General features: G+C 35.5%; 1 protein-coding gene across 1 annotated transcript in view; it reads left to right on the top strand.

Annotated features, from left to right (window-relative positions):
- Positions 1-121: 121 nt before the first annotated feature.
- Positions 122-23164, top strand: part of LOC124534077 — a 78270-nt gene continuing 55227 nt past the window's right edge. Inside the window, exons 1-2 of the mRNA XM_047109741.1 lie at positions 122-339; positions 421-569. Coding sequence (XP_046965697.1) covers positions 291-339; positions 421-569 — 198 coding nt within the window. The 5' untranslated portion in view covers positions 122-290. The remainder of the gene's footprint in view (positions 340-420; positions 570-23164) is intronic.

The raw sequence follows: 23164 nt of genomic DNA, 5'->3' as shown, positions 1-23164 counted from the left end.
CAATGTTACGAGTATAGACAAGTCTTTGACAGCTGTTATCGCATTTTACGGTAGTTTTCAGGATTTTTAAAATGGCAACTGTGAACCGCGATTATGACATTTAAGTAGTCTATGACTTTTATCAATGGAGTGAAGACGTTTGTTGTGAGAGTTGTTTCCTATTATTTCGCCTTCCGTCGTTTTAATTCCGTGTAATGTAAATAAACTAGTTAGAAAAAAATCTTTTATACTTCACGACTAGGTAGTGATTGTGGATTTTTTTCTTAGAGTTTAGATGTAGAAATAGTAGGATGTTTCTCAAACGTATATTGGTGCCTCTGTTCTGCCTTGGAATAGAAGGTAAATAAATTTGAATTAAATTGATATTAAAGTTGACGGCGTTTCGTGTTTTTATAACTCTTATATTTTTTCCTGAAACAGTACTTCGGGTCCAAGGTGAAGAAGTGGAGATTCGGCAAGTAGCCGCAGACAAGGGAACGAACGTGACCATTCCTTGTGGCAGTCTGCTGAAACTGCCAACTAACGTCCAGTGGGTCTACAGGGGAAACCGAACTCATCACGAAGTTTTGGTAAGTCGTTAATAATTAACATTATATGTATTTATACACTTGAAATATTTCCTTGCTCAATATTCTGTATTATTATTTTTTACGAAAGTACGGTCTAGGAAAGAAATTGAGCAATCAAAGTTATTTAAAAAATATTTAGTCTGGCCAGCAACTGTCTTTTAATCATTTTAATTGGACAGCTTTTTATAACGATTCTAATTGGCCACTAAATGTGTTGCAAAGGTTATTTTTATCGTTCACTTAAATCAGATATATAATAAATGATTTTGTGTAAATAATACATAGACATATGTCTTTCGAACATAAAGAAACCAAAGAGTAAATAAAATAAAATTACGTCGCATTCAAGGAGAACAGTATACACCTACTTATCTTTTATTATTGAATGAAATATCTACAATCAAATATAAATTACATTGTACGATTTATTATATTTTTCATCACTATAAAAATATTATTTGCTCGCATTACGTACTTGATGTATTGAAACGGAACACCTGTGAACACTCAGTTACGTATATTAAAATTATATGATTTTGCACAAAAATGGTAAGAAACGAAACGTAAAAAAAATGCCATGCGTAATCATCTCTATAATTATCACCCGTTGCGAATTTTACCCATCAATTTGTAACGTACATCATATGAAATAATAAGTACTATACTTAATACAGTACATATATACTATATTTTATGAATATTCCAAGCAAACCCGTCTGAGTACATACCAATCATCAGATATTCGACCGCCAAAGTATCGCCAAGTATTGTTCTGTTCTAAACTACAGGCAAAAGAAAAATAACATAATAGTTTTCAAGGTTTCTGGCGTTTTGGTGATGTTGTCTCCTACCCATGTTAATCCAATACATCCATTTATAAAAAAGGATGCTTAATCGTAAAGTTCTGAATAATGAAATCCATAAGATAATAATATCGATATAGGCTTTCGCGCCAAATAAATTTTACGTAACATAAACGGCGAACACTGTTGTCAAGATCAGTACCACAGAGTCCAATATAAATTTTGTATTTAGATTAAGAAATTTTAAGCTCGATTTATCTAGATTGCTATTAGGTATATTCAAAGGATGAATTGGTTGTAAAGGAATTTGTATCGTTCGCTAAAGATCGTGCTACAACTACGTGCTATAGGAACATGGATACATAGTAACGGTTAATGATTGAATTTCCTGGAGCCATGTGTCTACGGTCAGAATATAATCTAAGCTTTGTACGAGTAGTGTAAGGCTAGTCTACAGGATGTCTTGCTAACTATGTCACCTAACGTAATTCTAACTAATGAACACACATATGATGCTTTACTCATAACTGGAACAAACTTGTATATATATATCACCTAAAATAATTTATGTTTAAATTATATTTGACTAACATAACTAAGTGTTCGTAGCTTTTCACTTAATTTTATTTGATAAACGACGATGCAAAAGTACTCATAAAAGCCACATTCGTATAGATGAGTAAAGAATATTTTGAGTTTTGATTGCTCTTTGATTACAATGTTTGATGATTAGGTGGTATCTACCTAGAAGAGCTTGCATAAAATCCTACCATCACGTAAAATTGTAATTTTGTTGTAGATTTACTGTACTCCTAGAAGTATATAGTGCGCTAGTGTTACTTAAGCAAGGCTTTATATAAGGTTCGATGCTTTGCCAAGTGCCTCTACACTCGGACCCTACCTTACAGCGGAAATGATAACAATCGCCGTTTGGAACGTAGGATCGATCGAACGAAACCAGCTTTGTTCAGCTGAATTAATGTTGTCTCGGTTTTAAAACGGGACCAATTCTTAAATTACCAAATATTACCTTACTTACTTAAAAGGAAAACGTCCAAATTTATTTAAACAATTGTATTCTATAAGTTTAGGTACATTACTTACTAATATTTTTTTATACCTACAATAGATTATTACCCTAAATAATCCTTGTATCGGTATATTTATATAATGCTTTTGGTTATTAAGTAATGTATAATAGACGCATTAATTTCAAATTATATGAACATTGCAAACACACTTTAGTAAATACGATACAGTGTAAGGTAAATATGATAATACGAATAAAGACAAAGTAATACGATCAAAGCCTTACCATTACTGTTGCTCCTGAAATTATAATACACCGGCTTTTAATACAAACTCGTTACAATTAAATATGCCACTAATGGTTCCCGCACCTTCGTCAAAGACGTTTCTCCCATAAAACCCTTTATTTGTATTTCTTATGTCGTAGGTTACCTTTATGTTCACATCATAATCGTTTATTGATTTACTCATAATAGCAAGTAAACTGACGATTTTTTTAACATTTTAATGTTGGTCTGATTATTCAATGGCAATATATAGCAACAATCATAATATACATACATATGTTACTTATTTCAAACATTTTCAATAGTAATAATAGAAGTATTTTAATTTGTTTAAAAAGCGAAACAATTATTCTAATCGATATGAATCTGTCATGTACATTACATGACACGTGCACGAAGGAGTCACAGAGTATTATAAAATATTTTAAATCATGTAGTTATGTAGTTATACGACTATTATGTGTTTAATCTGTAATAATAATAAATTTGGTGCTCGATAGTGAATGTATTAGCATAAGTAGTTTTGGATGAAATTCTACCTATTTTATATTCCACCAGCGTGATGAAATAGGCTCCAAATTTAAGATGAGATAGACGGAATATAACAGTAGAACATTTACAGTAAAGCTCTGTGTCCGAATATTTTATACCGATCGATTATACATCGCCGATACGATTTTGAATCGAACGAAGCCAATCGAGTTTAATTATGTCGTTGATTGAAGGATAATTAATAACAATTCAACGTAATACTCTCGATGCCGAACCCATTGTTCGTTAAAACTTTTATCTTGTTACACTAGTTATCCTTTTCGAAGTTTCCGCGACAATTAAACGGAAAATTTCATGAGATTTCACGATTGTAATTTGATTTTGAAAAGTTTATCCATGAGCACTTAGGACTGTTTGAAATTTCGTTTGAATTTTATCTTTTAGTAGGTACATAAAGTCGAAAGAAAATTGTAATAACAATAATGTACTTTTCAGTGAATGTCCTTGTCCGACAACTTAATTCGACCTCCGTCGAGTAGTGTGTACAACGGTTTTCATGGGTACGCCATTCTGAGGCTCTCTACTCCTTAGTTCGATTCCCGGTAGAGTCGATGTAGAAAAAGTTCATTAGTTTTCTATGTTGCCATGGAGCTGGCTGTTTGTGGTCGTTGTGACTTCTGATTTTCCATAACACAAGTGCTTTAGCTCCTTACAATAGTTATGTGATGTTGTCCAATATCTATAATATTTATAAAACTAAATGGTTTTCGTTTAATATTTACTACACCGCATGAGTTAGAGATGTAAATATGAACAGAAATATATCTCGGCAATTGCTCAATTTCCTCTATTTCCGACGTATTACTATCGCTATAATTACTATGTAAAGTTATACCGTGTCTAGCTGCCGTCTCGTCTTCGGAAGGGTGGAATGAGGCATTTATCCGTTAGCTATTTTTTACCCAATGAGGTATAAATATTCGCGAACGAATCCATTCGCCCGTACTTTGATAAATTGCATCGTGCAAGTCTTTTTTTTTCAGCTGTATCTTCATTTATTTTGATAAAAAACATTGTTTTGAAACATTTAAAATAAATTAAAGTTGTTGCTATTTAAGTGATGTTTGCGAACTGTCTTTAAAATATAAGTTAATTGGTGTGTTTTTGTGTATCTGTGTGAAATTTTGGCAGCGTTCGTTTGAAAATAGCCTGGATCGACAATTTTATTTCTACGTCAGCATATTAAGTTAAAATATGAATCATATTATCATACTGATATTTTTAGCGTAAATATTTTTTTTGTATGACAACATAAATATTATGGTTTTGTATGTTAATTGTTAAAAAATAAGAATTATTGAAAAATACGAATGATGGAAAATTTTAAGGGTTAGCTAGATGAAACCATATTAGAAGAAACTACTCTATTACAAAAAAATAAATGTCAAAGAAAAGCATTTTCGCAAGCATATAAACGTAACCTATGAACTGTGTTGTATAGATCTATTCAATCTCAAAGACGCGTCCCTCTACTTTAAATCTTCGCTTAATCTGTTTCAACTAAATTATCATAGTCATCAATCGTATTTTAATCGTCTCACGCACACTAATAAATCTTATAATCACAAACATAACTCATAGCACACTCCGTTAATCTAAAACTTACGTTGGTGTGCGTGCTTCAGTGAATAGAGCTTAACACCTACATATAAAAAAAGTATGAGAAAAGATAATAATTTGAATATAATAATTACATAATAATAAACAAAGCGTGACACGAAATGTAAATTACAGTTAAAGATAAATTATAAAAGAGAATCGCAACCTTGAATAATATTTGAATAGATGATCTTAATTTATATTCGGGCGATAAAATTAATTAAATGTTAACAAATTTCAAACCTAAGATTAATCAAATCTAAAGGCTTATAATATGATTTTTAAATTTAAATGTGTTTTTTACTTTCACGTGAGCAAATTCGTGAAGTAAAACGGTGCGTTCGTAAATTAGATAGATAGATCGTTACAATGCATGTATTTCGTTAGAAACGACAGAATTCATCCTTGGCCTAATATTTCAATATGATTTATAAAAAACGTTGTATAATTTTAAAGGCTATGTGGCTACGTCATCCGCAGAGCCCACATCATCGTTGCTCGTGCAAAAGTGTGCCGCTTCAATCGTTATTTCAATATATGGAAATTTCGATGTAGGTATGAATATAGCTTAGCTAAATTTGTGAACTTCTAAACTATAGAAGTTTTTTTTTTTTATTCTTCTTTTATTTTGGGACTTTTGTCCAACACTGGTAAGTCAGTCCCATTGTACCCTTTTCCTCTGGTTTTACATTATTTAATATTATTCGCTATTAAGTAGAACTCCAGGAGCATCCTTCTTCAGAATCTACTAGAATATTCTGAAAAAATCCAAGATTGAACAAACATACATTTAAATTACATAAAAGTAACTCTCTCTCATTCTGAGTCTTGCCACATTCCATCAACAAATGATAGAGGTCTTCATAACTTCCACACTTATCGCATTTAGGAGAATCAGTTTTCTTCATAAGGAACCTAAAACTTTTTGATGGAATATGGCCGGACCTAAGGCGATGAGCTGTAAACTATAGAAGTTAAGACAAAACTGTTTTTACAGTTCGTGCGCTGAAATAATGATTAAAACGGTGTAACAATCGAAAATATAATAGAAACACATATGACATAGCGCATTTTGCAGGGGCAACGACGATATCTAATGTAACATGTCTGATATGGGCAATCTGGACGTAACGAATCAAGGCGTGGAAGCGGACGGCCGGACGGTCGTAAAATGAATTGCTCGATGTCTTAATTCGGAGCCAGTGCTATTTATAGCAGATGTGACTGCCTCTTATTGCATTTGTTAACTACGATATTCGCGAACGGCTCGATGACGTTTTGTTTGTGAGGAAAGCTGTTTAAAAAACATATGGGTAGGTACTGAAACACCTACCGTTCCGGAATCGATTATATATCGATTATAATTTAAAAAAATATTTGTGTCAACAAATTTTTGAATCCTAATATATTTTTTAATTCTTTACATTTGACTACCTAATGTGCCAGTGTCAATCATAGTAACGTAGAGTTTGACTATGAGTCAACTACAACAAGCTACATATTCAATAAATCAAATTCCTAGTTGGTTATAAAATATATATATTGTATATTTCTTGAGGAAAACTGATTTTAAAGACGTTTATATACACATAAAGTATAAGAAGGCACAGGAGGGTTGGAGTGGAGCTACTTAGGGGAAAAATGAAAATGTTGTCCAGAATCTTTAAAAGAGAGATGATTAAGACTGAGATGATTAAGTTTAGGTAGACGCTATATATAAATGCGATAGTATCACGAACAAATCGCTGAATCAAATTTGATAAGTTTTTACCCAAGAAGAGTCATAGGATTTTTTTTATATAAAACATGAAAGAAAACTTACGTATAATTTAATATGTTATTAACTTATTCAAACTATACGTGGATGTAATTTTAAGGATTACATTAGTGCAATTAAATTGAATATGCCGCGTTTAAATTATCTGCTAGCGTTACTAAAACAAAGCACTGTTTTAATAAACTGCCTACACTGGTTTTCAAAGTTTGCGTGCCCTGTAATCATGATCGTATTTAACGTTCCCCGTGCCCTAGAGAGCACGTATAGTCGATCCAGTACGTTGCCGCAAATACAATTTATTTACGTTAACGTCTATGTGTCGTGCACGCGAGACCGTATTCAAATAGTATGTAATAAGTTTATCCTTTATATGTTCACCGCATATATTGAATAATATGCTTATTTGATTATAATCTGAATGAAATTTCAAGTGTTTTGAATTATATATTATGTGTTTTACTTGGTGGTAGGGCTTCGTGAAAGCCCGTCTGGGTAGGTATCACCCACTCATCGGTTATTCTACCGTCAAATAACACTACTCAGTATTGTTGTGTTCCGGTTTGAAGGGTGAGTGAGCCAGTGTAACTACAGGCACAAGGGACATAACATCTTAGTTCCCAAGGTTGGTGGCACATTGACGATGTAAGGAATAGTTAATATTTCTTACAGCGTCATTGTCTATGGGTCATGGTGGCCACTTACCATCAGGTGGCCTATATGCTCGTCCGCAAACCTATATCATAAAAAAAATATTATAATGGTGAATATTAAGTGAATTTTTTGATAGATAATATCTATCAAAAAATTCACGAGATGGAGTGACTCCATTAAATACCGAAACGAAAGCTTTTATTGATTCGTACGTACGAGTACATACTACTTATATTCTATCATTACCATAAGAGGACAAAGGCAGAATAAACAGCATTTAAGCTTAATTAATCTATGATACTCACTATGGTTTTGCAAAATAATGTATTTTTAACGACGTCGAAACTTATCAATTATGTATTTTTAAACTCGTATTTACCTGTATCTGAAACCTAATTGATATTGATTGATTGATTAATTAATTAATTGGTCATCAGCACATCTAGTAATTGTTTTGGATCGGAAAATAAGACAAGGATGGTATAGAACATCAGAATGTTATGTAAGAAATCGTATCTCACTCGTGAGATGTTGACTCTATTTATAAAATTATACGACCTAAGACTCCCCTGAATCGCCTTCCTCCTTCTTATTACATCAACTTACTGCTAGTGAAAGTTATGTCAAAATAGCTACAGCCGTTCCATTTTTCGAGATTAGTCGGAGCAAACAGACAGCCAAAATAAAAAATAAATGTTTTTTTTTTCGTATGGTACTTACATGTACCGTGAATACATAAATATGCATTTAGGTAAAAATGGTTATTTTATTATTAGAAGCAGACCTCCCAATTTTAATAGATTTTAGTCATTTTAGTCAATGTCTCGAATATTCTGACATTTTATGTTTGTATTCGGCGATGAGTTTCGATATTCTTGTTACAGAATAGTCACACTGGTTTGCAATGATAACCTATTGATACGTATATCTTTCGAATGTCATTATAATTGCAGTCAAATTTGCATAAACCTTTCTGACATAATATGATACTGTCTTAGAGTTTGTTCTTACAAAATAGCTCTTCTGATAATAAAAAAGCGATCCAAATACGAGACAAATTTTTCGTCCCTGTAATTTAGTAAGATTTTTATCAGAGCCCTAGGGACTCCTTGTATAAAAGATCAATACTTTCCATTGCTGTTTTCCGGTTGGAAGTTTGAACAGAATTATAAGATTGGATGCTGACGTCGTCAATGCACTTCTTGATAGTGATAAACTAGCCAGAAACATAAATACATAGGCGCGATTGCTTATCAAAAATAATGAAACTAGTAGAGGCCAGCGGCTTTGTTAACGTTTTAGGGTGTTGGTTGTTATGTGTTAGGAAAAAGTAGGTCTTTTCTTGGAGTTCACGATTGCTTCATACCCAATTTCAAGGAATTCGGTTCAGCGGGTTGGTCGTGAAAGAGCAAGAGACAGACAGACAGATAGAGTTACTTCCATGTTTATAATATTAATATAGATATTATGGAAATAGCCACCCACCCCGGCTTCGGACGGGTGCTAAAGAATATATTCTAAAGAATTTGTTTATATACAGCACCACATTATAAAAATTATCGGTGTTTCTTTACTGTATTATTCATGTATTATAAATACGTTACGTATCTAGTTTTAAAAATTCAAGAATACATCTCTATGTATTCTTAAATCTTTAAAACTACGACTATAGGGACAGAGAAAGCGACTTTGTTTTATACCTACTATGTAATGATATATCTAAAGAACTTTACGTATTTTAATTATATGTTCAAAAATTTAATTTACGATATTTTAAATTCAATATACAATGTTAAAGAGTGTCATGAAAAATAGTCTAAAAGAGTCTTCTATATTCCGCCGTAGCACATTGAGCGCCATTTGCATAAGCCCCGGGCGATTTTTAACGTAAATTCATTGTTCGGAAATGCAATTCAGCTCTACACGGTCTCATCGTTTCAAACTTTCAGCTCGGGTGCGAGTTTCCTTTTTAAACTAACATTGGGTCACGCTGTGTGTTGCTGGAAAAAAGAATGGGTGCTTGTAGAAAAAAATTGTATAAAATGATCGATTTATTAATTTTGTGGGAATAATAATTACGGCTTTGTAGCTAAACAAGTATTTTTTTCTAAACCATTAAAAATATGTACATTAATTACACTTTAAAAAATTACTTTTGTCAACTGTCTCCTAAAAAAATTAAAAATAATAAATTGAACACAGCCTTTTAAAAGCCTTGCTGTGTTAAATTTGTTACAGATACTAATTATATACAAACTTAAAATTGGAAGCTTTTAGAAATTCTAATAATAAAATTGTTTACCAAGAATAACATTTTATACATTCACAAGAGATTTTGATGACAATAATTTACTATCACCACAAAAGCAATATTGATATGATTGTAGTGCGCCACAACTTAGATGTAGCATCGGCAAAATTCGTAAAACCGATCACATCCGAAATGTGACTTAGAAACATCAATCTTCATCTATTTGTTATACAAAAATGATCTTTTCGCAAACGTAATAATTTTTAATCATATATAGCAAATAAATTCTCCAAAGTAAAGATTGATTGTGTTTTTTTAATTCGGCGATGCTACATTTAAATTGGGTCGTACTGTACGAAGATATTATTATTACGTCGATTTATTAGACGCAACCGTTCCAATTCAAGCATAAAAGATTAGTTTTATTAAATGTATTTAAATTTGGAATACTTGCGTAGAATAAAAAATCTTTGTATTTTTCGCTTATCTATAAATTCTGGTTTATTGTCTGTGTTCTCTGTTTTCATTTGTTTTTCAATACAACATCAAAATTCAAAAGGAAAGAATCAAACGCCCACTGTGTGTGAAAAACGTTATCGCTAACAAAACAAACGTGAATCTGACAGATTTCATTTTATATAAAACAAATTGTGAACAGCAGTTTCAAGTTCAAGCAATGTTTTCTTTTCGTCTCCGATTTGTTGATTTGATTAGGCGAACGAATGCAAAAGTTTTTGAAAGAATACTACCGTATGTTCATATAACTACGAAATTAAATTAGTCTTTTTTGTTGTTGTAATAAGTTAGATATTTGAATACCAATTCCTAACTTGCTAATAATGTTTGGATGGCCATTTGAATGGTTATATGGAACATAGTATAGACAAATACGTATATATAATCCAGATCCAAGCGTTTCTCAAAAAATATTGCTCATAACATAAAATCTTATTCAAATGAAAGTACAAATCTTTATTACTCTTCTATTGATCTAACCTGTCGAATAATAATATTGATAACTTTAAGCTTACCAACGTAATAGTCTCAAAATTACTGGAAATAAAAATAGTAATCCGTATAAAAATAGTAGTCCGTAGTATCCGTACTTCATATTATGAAATACATCTCCCCGATTTGTCCTTCATTCTTTCTGAACGCAGTAAAAAGAAACTGTATGGATCGTTGTACTTCAACAATGAAGGAAGTGGTTCTTGAGGAATATATAGATGCATAATTCACTAAAGCTCTGACTAAATTGGCTGAAATATGACGATAATTGTTAAGGATGTCGGAAAAATCGTACATACTTAAAGCTTTACTAGCGTGCACCGTGTATAACAATAGAGTTGTTACGATGAAAATGTTCCACGGAGACACCCTTTTCCAACCATGTGAATCAAGGACGGTTAGCCAGTAATACAATAATGGACTGTTGGAAAGCGGTATTTAAATGCTCCTAACGTTATTATTAACAGACGTAACCGCTAACCATAATGTGGTCGACTGATAGTTATGAATTTGCATTTGCACCAAGTTAATGATAACCAATAAAATCAATAGAAAAGCAACATGTTTTTGCCCACTTGTCCTGTGAAATACGTGTGTAAAATGAGTATGTTTAAGTACACAAGACAAGAACGTGTGACTGTTAGACGACCTATCATTGTCAAACTTTTATCGACTATCAAAAATTAAAATCAAAAGCAAATTATACTTTATTCAAGTAGGCGTTTCCAAGCACTTTTGAATCGTCATTTAATAACTGTACTAAGTTAAGTTACCACCGATTCGGAATGTAGATTCTACCGAGAAGAACCGAAAAGAAACTCAGTGGCTACCATTTGATTTTATGTGTCCATATATCCCGAAATAGGCACTACTACTTTATTTTAGTAAATCTTTACAAGCACTTTCTAATCGTCATTTAATAACTATATTAAGTGAAGTTACCACCGATTCGGAATGTAGATTATACCGAGAAGAATCGACGAGAAACTCAGTGGTTACCATTTGTCTTTATGGATAAAGGCCTATATATCCTACAATAAGGATTTGCTCAAAGGTAATCTCGTACATAATATCTTCTATTAATACAAAAAACTTGAATACTCTTCATAATACTCATCATTCTCATATATATTGTGTGTATGTTGTATGTAGTTGGGCGATACAAAAAAACATTTCCTAATATATTAGTAAGTATAAGTAAATGTATTGTTTACTGGAATATTGGCATGTGTATTTTGTTTATTTATTCTTATAAATGAAAGAATATGTTGGAGTTAGACCTTCTGACTTATAAATAATCTTGCTATCTCTATGTAACAATGGCCACTTAATGCGACACCGTTGTGACAGAGCGCCTTTCTCTGGACCTATTCCTAGACGCAATCTAATGGAGATAATAAGTGGTACCGTGAACACTCAGACTACTCATTTTGTTTATACTGTAATAAACTTATAATATAAGACGAAAGTGTTACGTAATTGTGTCTTCAATTATTTCTTTCTTCAGTTTTTGCTTGCTTTGGGTTATTTAATGGCGAGAACTGTCACATCCGTACTTGAACATTGTAGCTATAAAAAGTAATAAATGTATCTTAAATTGCCACGTAACGTACCTTGGAAACTAAGATTTGATGTTCCTTGAGCCTGTATCTACACTAGCTCAGCCATTCTTTTCTCCTTACGCAATATAATAACGTGTTTGGCGGTAGTTTATCTAATGAGTGGTTGGTACCTACCCAGATAGCTCATCAAAATATGAACAATGGTATATGGAACGCTTACCAATATCAAATTAGGAGGTTTGATCTTGAACCCTTGTCGTACTTCCTCCTAACAAGCTACGCTTAATTGAAATGGTAATTTAGGCAACTTTAAAAATACCCTAATTCAAAGGGAATATAGATTCCTTCCTAATTTCCCTTTTTCACTCAGTGTGCTATAGAGCACTTTTCATTCTTTTTTAGAATGCATATCAATTGTACATACAGTTAACATTTAAAATCTATGCATAAATAATAACCATCATAAACTATCGTCTATCTCATTGTGTGCTATTAATTTGCTTACGAAAAAATTATGAACAATAGATATGTTTCAATAAAAGACTTTGAATTTGAAAAAGATGGTAAAATACATACTTATATTATATAGTAGTGTTTGAGTACTAACCCTATACCTAAAAGTACATTTCGACCATGTCACAAAGGGCGGAGAGGACATGAAAAGTAGGCATATCAGTAATTCTTTGCATGCCCCTTTCATTGTTAGTATTCCTTTGTTTTTGATTAGAAAAAGTCGTAGTTTGATTTTTTATATATGAATGGAAGGCGATAAATAAGGTCACCTTTGACCTTGTGTTGACATTGCTCGTGTATGTCAAAATTAGGATACTTGGGTATCATAAAAAATGGTCTTAAATTTGAACAGTTTCATGTCTTATTAAAACGTTAACAGTTTAACGATCCATGACAAGTCATTTGAAGGACTTGAAGAGATTTCGTTTGTAAAAATGTTTTATTACGAGCTAATGCTCACGCCGTATTAAAAATAAAATTAATTTTTTCAACCTTTGCGTCAATGTTATTCGAAATTACGCTATTTTCGTTAGCGAATAAGTTGTTTGTTATAGTTTTAAACATGAAATTTGTCGTTGGAACGATTTGTTTGGAAGAGAATAAACGCGTTTTGTAATTCTCGCAGCTTTAAACTAGCCTGATAATAAATCAAGAGGTTAAAAAATTATGTAAATAATAAAAGTAAGATAAAGTTAGGAGTAATAATTTGGTAGTGAACGTAGCCGACATGGCCCAGTGGTTTGAACGCGTACATCTTAACCGATAATTGCGGGTTCAAACCCATGCTGGCACCACTGAATTTTCATGTGCTTAATTTGTGTTTTTAATTCATCTCGAGCTCGGTGGAGAAATATAAACATCGTGAGGAAATATGCTTGTGTCTTATTTCAACGAAATTCTGCCACATGTGAAATGTGAATCCACCAACCTTCATTGGAGCAGCGTGGTTGAATATGCCTTAGCCCAGCAGTGGGAAATTGACAGGCTGTTGTTGTCGTTGTTAATGATTATTAATAATAATACGCGTTACCAATACAAATAATAATAAAATGATCCCCTATTATTCTTAAAGATGTATATCCGCCATTTTGCACAATCGTTGCCAATGGAATAATTCCATCGTACAATTTTCGCTAACCCTCATTCAAAACACTTGCATAGCACTTTGTATTCAACTATCATCATCTCATTTCGTCTTATTATTTGTGAGTGAGACAAAATATTGTGATGTAGCGTTGATTATCTCCAATTTAGTTGACAGAATATACCAGTTTGGTTCAGATTCGTCGAGTTTTGTAATTCGAACGGAACATTTTGTTTCGTTTTCATTTATTTCTTTTATTTATGTAATTACCTACTTAGAAACTTTTTTCTGTGATGAATTAATTTTTTTTTAAAATATTTATATAGTATCGTCAATGTCACCTGAGAAGTTGCCAGTATCGCCTGAGTAACTATTAGTACCTACTTACCATTCTAATAATATCAAATATTAATATTTAAATAGATTTCCAATTGTTTATTTATAATCTTACTCGAGACTGTCTTCGTTGTGTTTGAACAAAGTTAGAGTCCTTGTAGCAGCGTCATAATATGCTTATATATGCATTGGACTATAATATATAGACTATTTCAATAGAATTAGCGCCAAGCATTGTATTTACAAGTAAAGGTATACTTATAACATTAAGTTTCCGACTACACAAAGTCAATACGTCCTTCCCGTGAGGTGTTTGTTTCTATAATAAGATTGTTTCGACGATATTTACGTTGACGACGATGACGTTGGTGTAGTGCCTAGAAGTAAGGCCGTGATCCCAGGTTCAAATCTATGTCGAGGCAATAAAAAATTATTGGGCTTATTTGTTGAAAAAAATCTATGACAAGCTGCATAAAGGCCTGTATTCGAATTCGTACTGGTCCCATTGATTTTACATGTGTGTTTGTTCGCACACTTGTGCAAGTTCTGTGTAGCTGTCTCGTCACCATTGAAGATTGGTCATTATTGTCAGCCAATCATTTAGGACGACATCATCACTACTTCGCCCATGAACGCTACTTCGCCCATGAACGAATTTATATATCGTAATAAAGTTATCAGATATGTGTTATTACACAATACAAAAATATGAAGATGACGAAAAGTTCTCAAATCATTTCCGTACAGAATATATACAATTTTATATACAGCTGACTATGCTTTTATGTGCTTGAAAATGACGATTGCGTAAACGACCACTTGAATAAAGTATATTTTAATTTTTAGCGCAATTACTGAAAGAAAATACATTATTCGTAGTGTCTTAATGGTTCAAATTGAAAATGCATTATCGAAACGAATAGCCGAAGTCACCATTAACTGCCCATCGTATTCAGTCTCTACCTTGCGGTCGGTTAAGAACGACAGCGCATTTATTACCACACGTATATAGCGCATGTATAGTATACACTCAGATTTATTATATGCCAGTGAGGTGTGGCCGAAAACAAAAGCGCATCAAAAAAATTACCCGGATTTACAGTGTTAGTTACACTGGGTTATCACGCTTGTAATTTATAACCGGGATCATAACTATTTTTATCATTTTGTCCAATCTTTCCTCTTCTTGCAATACAATAAGTGAGTTTTTTTGAGACATTTCTTTTGGGAGATTTTATTGTGATATCTTCGATATTCCTCGCTAGTTGTCGCCCGCGGCTTTGCTCCCGTTTTAGGTTGTTGGTTGTCATGTGTTACAAAAAAAGTAGCCTATGTCCTTTCTATGAGTTCAAGTTTGCTTCATACCAAATGTCGTCCAATTCGGTTCAGAGGTTTAGCAGTAAAAGAGCGACAGACAGACAGAGTTACTTTCACATTTATAATATTAGTAAAGATTAATACACCAGAACATCAATCTCATAAGCGTATACGATACACATCATTACCCAATACAAATAATAAAAATTCTGTTATCTATAGCGTATATGTGTGTGGGTTATACATAGAGGTTCAAATAAAATATAAATACAAGGTACTTACCAAGTATTAAGACTTATTACTGTATATAAATTTATAGTAACCACGCCCGTAAACGTCCTACTTCATATCCTGCCCCAGTCCTTGGCGCTATATATTTATCCGATACATAAGATTTCCTCCCAATGATTTGCAAATTTTCATCCCTCACATGCACGTTTCCAAGTGATGTTTTCTTTCATCAACGAGAAGAAGATGAATTATATATAATACAAATTAAGAGATGGTGGTGCTGACTATTTCGGATAACCGAATCTATATCATATATATATATATATATATATCCGTATATCCATATACCCTAATCTATATGTAATAAAATTGATCTTTCTATTTGTAATATGTATTGAAATAATCGCTCTTTACTAAATGCAAATGTATGTATGTGTCGTGCATATACCAAAATGGCATTTTTGTCCGTCTGTCTGTTATTTTGTTCCCGCTAATCTCTGGAACTGCTGGACTGATTTTGACGGTACTTTCACTGGAAGAAAGCTGTCGTATTAAGGTGTAAGTTAGGCTACAATAATAACTTTTTATTAAATTAAAATGCGCACGATGTCACGGGCACACTTGGTAAACGTATATTTTAGCTATGAAATCTTTATCTAGCGTATGACGTATGTAGTTTCGTTTCAGCGACACAATTATTTGGTCCATCACCCATTATGCTATTGAGGTTACGAATTATTTCGAATAGCACGTCGTCGTCTCTAACATTTCCTGTTGGAACTCATTCATGGTTACACAAGAGCAGTGCGACAAGGTCGAATGCGTTAGCGCGGTACAGATTGCACTATTGTTTCAGAGCTTGACGTCTGATTAGCTGACTCGTTTTACTATCTAATGTAACCACTAAGCTATGACAAACTAAATATATGTCTGTAAACAAACTATTTTTTTATATATCTTTATGAGTATATATGAAAAACATTTTACGAACTAGTGCATCTTAACCGATGATTGCGGGTTCAAACCTAGCAAAGCACCACTTAATATTCATGTGCTTAATTGTTATTTAAAGGAAGAAGGTGAATTAAAACATCGTGAGGAAACCTGCATGTGTCTAATTTCATAGAAATTTCATGGAAATGAGTCGTTAGTTGCACATTTGAAGTATGTAATCGAAAAATCAAATACTTTTTAAGTGTTTCAGAAACCTTACATAATCATAAAACATTACATCACTAAAAGCATTTGTATCCAGTCACTTCATTGCGAGTAAAAAAGGTATTTGCCTAGCAGTGGGACACTAGTTTGCTGTTCGTATGAAGATGGTTTGATATTGGTTTTATTAAACGCCTTTGTCGACTCTGCAACACATTCCAAATTGTATAATGACCTCAAAGATCTGGCTGATTACTTTGTTATAAATTGACCGTAAATTTCAATTTGACAGCTATTATATCGACCGAACCGTCTTTTGTTTCAATTTTCATACGTTTGTTTGATTTTAATTGTTTGTACAGTTGGAACGGAAAATGTTTTGAAAAAGTAGACGTTTAATCTTAACTAATTCAATGAAGTATATAAATAACGAAAATGAAGTGGATAGAACATACGGGTTTGAACGACGATTGTGGGTTCAAATACTAACAAACACAATTTGTTAATTAAATCATCAGATATTCTACCGCTAAAGAACAATACGCAGTATTGTTGTGTTCCGGTTTGAAGAGTGAGTGAGCCAGTGTAAATACAGGCACAAGGGACATAGCATCTTAGATACCAAGGTTGGTGGCGCATGGACGATGTAAGGAATAGTTAATATTTCTTACAGCGTCATTGTCTATGGGTCATGATGACCACTTACCATCAGGTGGCTCATATGCTCGTCCGCCAACCTATACCATAAAATAAAAAATAAATAAAAATTAGTAGTAAATAAGTACTTGGTGATCTGATGAAACATGCACAGGAAAGTTATTAATTTCGGGATATTTACTATGTTTTTTATTTTTGTTCGGTGGAGCTCGATATTTCGACATTGTCTACGAATGTCTTGTTCACGAGACTGAAGTGTGCGGGTAGATGCTGATAATGTTAGAGGTGTCCGTATCGAACTATCTCCTTTCTTGTACGTTTGCTCCGTAAACACCGGTCACCACTACTATTGTCACCCCTACCATTGTCACTAGTTGAAAGTTGAACTCTCTATTGAAATTACTAAATTTAGTTATTAAATTTAGGATGGGTTTCAACTGTCGAGAGTATGGAATCCAATAATAAAATTATGCAAACCCCCGCAAAATAAAAATAAAATAAAAAATTCGCGAATTGATACGGTGAGTTTCGTCTGCAAAACACGGGATCGAGTGTCGAGTGTACATAAAATAAATTCAACTAGTGACAATGGTAGGGGTGACAATAGTAGTGGTAACCGGTGTTTACGTAGCAAACGTACAAGAAAGGAGGTAGTTCGATACGGACACCTCTAACATTATCAGCATCTACCCGCACACTTCAGTCTCGTGAACAAGACATTCGTAGACAATGTCGAAATATCGAGCTCCACCGAACAAAAATAAAAAACATGGTAAATATCCCGAAATTAATAACTTTAATAATAAAATAACCATGTTAGTTTAAAATCCTATGCACAGGAAAGTTCATTTATCCACCAACACCTTGCGTGGTGGATTATGTTAAAAACCTTAAGGGTAGGGAATGCCCTAGCACAGGCGAACTGTTACACAAGAATACGAAGGTTCTTGAATTAAAAGATCTTGTAGTCTCATGTAAACAAGTCTATAAATTGAATATGAATTTATTAAATAGATATAACGATAAGACGTATTTTTATTGCAATTACACGAATGATAATTTTGTCTTTAATGATGTACTTTGTTTTATCATAAACGTAAATCGCAATTCATCCATGTAAACTTTTTACGAGGCGGCTGGGCGTGCTGTAGGCATACGGTTTGAATGAATAGAGTCATACAACCATGGGTGACGATCCTTTCAAGTTCGATGAGTACTAACCGCTGGTGATTATAAATTGCCTTTGTAAAATAAATCCCGTTTACATCACTGCACGTTTCGACGAAGGTTATACAAAAAAAAAAAACAACAAAAGCCTGTAAATTTCCCACTGATTTGCTAACGCCTTCTGTCCCTGTGAGGAGAAGGTTTGCAACATTTTCCACAACGCTGTTCTAATGCGGCTTGGTGTAATACACATGTGGCAGAATTTCTACGAAATAAGACACATGCAGGTTTCATTGCGATGTTTTCCTTCACCGCCGAGCACGAGATGAATTATAACACAAATGAAGCACATATATAAAGTGGTGCTTGCCTGAGTTTGAACCCGCAATCATCAGTTAAGATGCACTCGTTCGCGCGACACTGGGCCATCTCGAGGAAGGTTACAATCAAACGCAGATATTTTTTTTTTTTTTTATGGAATAGGTGGCAAACGAGCAGGAGGCTCACCTGATGGAAAGTGACTACCACCGCCCATGGACATCTGCAACACCAGATCCTTGCAGGTGCGTTGCCGGCCTTTGAGAAAGGAGTAGGCTCTTTTCTTGAAGGTTCCCATGTCGTATCGGTTCGGAAAAACCGCCGGCGAAAGCTGGTTCCACAGAGTGGTTGTGCGAGGCAGAAAATGTCTAAGAAATCGCGCTGTTGTGGATTTTCGGACATCAAGATGGTGCGGGTGAAACTTAGAATTTTGACGAGATGTCCGAAGGTGAAATTCAGCAGCCGGGATTAATCCGAACAATTCCTCGGAACATTCCCCGTGAAAAATTCGGTAGAAGATGCAGAGTGATCCAACATCTTTACGCAAAGCCAAAGGATCAAGGAGATAGGAAAGGGCTTGATCGTCGATAACTCGAGCCGCTCTACGTTGGATGCGGTCAAATGGAAGGAGCTGGTACTGGGGAGCACCCGCCCAGAGGTGAGAGCAGTACTCCATGTGAGGCCGAATTTGCGCCTTGTAAAGTTTTAGGCGATGGGCCGACGTGAAATACTGTCTCGCCTTGCTGAGCACACCGAGCTTCTTTGAAGCCAATTTGGCTTTGCCTTCCAATTGACCGCGGAACTGAACGAGGCTCGAAATATCAACGCCAAGTATTCCGATACTACCTGTAAATGGTGTTTTTTTAGCGGTTAACGCGCAAACTTGCGTCTTTTTGGGGTTGAAATGGACTAAATTTAGCCGGCCCCAGTTCGAGACTTCGTTTAACGAAGACTCGATTTCAGACACAAGTTTGTTCCGGTTTTCTTCGACGTTTTCCCGAGAAATATTAGCGCGGCCGGTGTATAAGGTGTCAACGGTACTGTCGTCTGCATAGCAATGAATGTTCCCGATTTGCAACAAATCATTGATATGCAGAAGAAACAGAGTGGGTGATAGAACGCAGCCTTGTGGAACACCAGCATTGACGAATTTTAAGTCAGAGCATGCACCGTCGACAACAACCTTGATGCTCCGATCTGCCAAAAAGCTGGTAATCCAATTGCATAATTTCCCGGGAAGCCCATAGGAAGGAAGCTTCGAAAGAAGCGCTTTGTGCCATACACGATCGAAGGCCTTCGCTATGTCCAAGCTGGCTGCTAATGCCTCCCCCTTGCTCTCAACTGCTTCAGCCCACCTGTGAGTAAGGTAAACTAGAAGATCACCGGCTGAGCGACCCCGACGGAAACCGTACTGGCGGTCACTAATCAGCTGATTCTCCTCTAGGTACCGCAGGAGCTGGCAGTTAATAAGGGACTCCATTATCTTGGAGAGCAAGGAGGTGATGGCTATAGGCCTATAATTGGACGGATCTGAGCGGTTGCCTTTTTTAGGGATCGGATGCACCAAAGCAGGCTTCCAGGAGTTCGGGACGACGCCTAATGCGTAGGATTGCCGGAAAAGACGCGTTGTTAAGACCGGTGCCAACTCGGGAGCACATGTCCGTAGCACGATTGGAGGGATGCCATCGGCTCCACTCGACTTGTGAATGTCCAAGGAAAGAAGTGCTTTCCGAACTGCACTTTGCCGAAATTTAACCTCCGGCATCGTCGTATCACATCGCGGGATTGATGGTGGTGACTTTCCTTGGTCATCCAGAGTCGAGTTCGACGCGAAGAGAGACCCTAAAAGATCGGTCTTCTCCTTCGCGGTATGGGCCAATGACTCACCGTCCCTGTGCAAAGATGGAAAAGAAGGCTGACAGAAATTCCCTAGGACAGCCTTAGCGAGAGACCAGAACGCACGTGTTCCTGATGGGAAGCGCACCAGTCTCTCGCCAATTCTGCCAATGTACTTCGACTTCGCCTCAGCTATCACGATTTTGAAGGAACTGGAGGCAGAGTTATATTCCTTTCTGAATGTGCTGGTGTTTGTATCACGAGACGCCGATGCGTTAGCCCAGTCTTGGTAGCGTTCCCATTTTCGGCGTGAAGCCGTTTTACAGAGGCGACCAAACCAGGGCTGGGACTTGCCACCAATGGGCACCGCAGAATATGGAATGAAAAGTTCCATACCCTGAAGCACCACATCGGCGACAGAGTCAGCAACAACGCTCGGATCATCCATCGAGAAACCGGACGAGACAGTGGTCCGACGAGCCCAGAGGGGGATCGACGACAATCTTATAGCTGTCCGGATGCGAAGTCAGCAGAAAGTCCAACAGGGAAGGTGTATGATCCTCCACGTCCGGTATTCGCGTTGGCGAGGTGACCAGTTGTGTCAAATCATAAGCCAAAGCGAAGTCGAGAACAGATCTACCCGCATGATCAGTGGTGCGTGATCCAAGCCACTCTGTATGATGAGCATTGAAATCGCCCAGAATAATGATCTCTGCGGATGGAGTCTGCTGCAGCACGGAATCTGAAGCCAATTGGACGTGCTCAACCAGTCGGTCGGTTTCGGCATTACCGCTATGGGACCTATAAAGGCACGCGTAGATTCGCGGATGGTCGTCGCAGTCTACGCGCAGCCAGATAATCGATAGGTCCTGCCCTTCAAGGCTGCCGAGGCGTCGAGAGCAGATATCATCTCTGACGTAAACACACACCCCAGCTCGTGGCACAAAAGTATGCTCCAATTTGTACCCGGGGTAAGAGAGAAAAGACGTATCGGCAGGAGAAGATATCTGGGTCTCGGTAAGAAAGAGCAAGGCCGGCTTCGCCGTCTCAAGGTGAAAGTGAACGGCATTCAAGTTGAAGTTGAGTCCCCTTATGTTGCAGAAGTCCACAGCGAGTGTGGTAGGGGTTGCCTTATGATGCTTGCTCCGCTTGCCCCGAACAGTGGCGAGCGCAAAATTGCCCCCCCCCCCAGAATTCGGAGGGCAGCCTGGGCATCCCTGCTCAGGCGGTGTACGTCCTGAGCATGGATGCCCAGAGAGGGATTCTCCATCGCAGACGCTGATGGTACCCTCCTGGGGTAATGTCACCAAATTCTGCACAACCATGTTTTGGGGGGAGAGGGATCGGGCCTCCGGAACTCTCACTTACCGGACGAAACGCGGTAGCATAGCTACCACTTCACGCCGATTTTAAGTGAGAGAGTGTCCGCACGCTTCTAACGCTAGGTCCCAACCGCCCGTTTTGAATGCCCCGCCCCACCAAGAGGCCACCAGTGTGCCTAGTTGATAAAAAAAATATAATTTACTCGGTAAAGCTATTATTACTTTAGGGTAATTATTAGAAAATGTTACACTTTTTTATTTGTTTGTTTTCGACAAGCTTTCGAAATTCAAACATAATCATGATGAAAATTTTCAAAAAAACATATTGCAACAAAGCGTTTTGCTTGTTTTATTTATAAACAAAGCATGAAGAGGTTATGTCTTCGCCTTTTTATTTATAATAAGATATCCGCTATTAACTTTTGACTTCTCGTAAAAATAAATATAATCAATATTTATTTTTGCTGCTGCTCACCTTTCCATCCATTAAAGGATTAGTGTTCAATTTTCCAGCCAAGATCGAAGTACGATACTATTTTTCACTTTTGTTACACTACCGAAGTATTCTTACTTTTGCATTACCTTTTAAAAATAACTAGCTGTCCCGAAAGACCTTGTCCTGCCTTAGCTATGAATAGTCATAGTATTTTTTGTTCAAGTCACTGATACCTATTTGGCTCTCAGTTCCTAATAGAAAACGCCCGTAAACTGCTATTAAATACAAATAATGGCTCTTTTCAGCGCATTTTCCTTAATGTTTGTTTACACAACCTTCTGCAAAGTATTAAGATTAAGCAAAATATGAATGAAATCGGTAATCTTCTAGGGTTATAGCGTAACCAAAGGACTGCTTTTGTATAAACCAAAATACCAGCTGTTATGTTATGTTTTACAAAACAAAAGATATTTTTAATAAACTAATCGTTTCAATAGTTTTAAGCTATACAGGCACGTTATACTTTTGGTTTCATTAAAAGTCGTATCAGCTATAATGAGAGGTAAATTATCCCTATTTTTTATTAACATTATTTTTTCTGTTATGTGTTTTCCTGTATTCAGCCATGTAAATAAACCTGCATATTATCGTGCAATCTGTACATAACAGTAGTCGAGTTATGATTGTGTATAATAATGTTTCAA

Source organism: Vanessa cardui, chromosome 12 (assembly GCF_905220365.1).
Source record: "Vanessa cardui chromosome 12, ilVanCard2.1, whole genome shotgun sequence".
Lineage (NCBI taxonomy): Eukaryota > Metazoa > Arthropoda > Insecta > Lepidoptera > Nymphalidae > Vanessa > Vanessa cardui.
The sequence above is the reverse complement of the archived record's forward strand: the minus strand, read 5'-3'. Positions and strand labels throughout refer to the sequence as shown.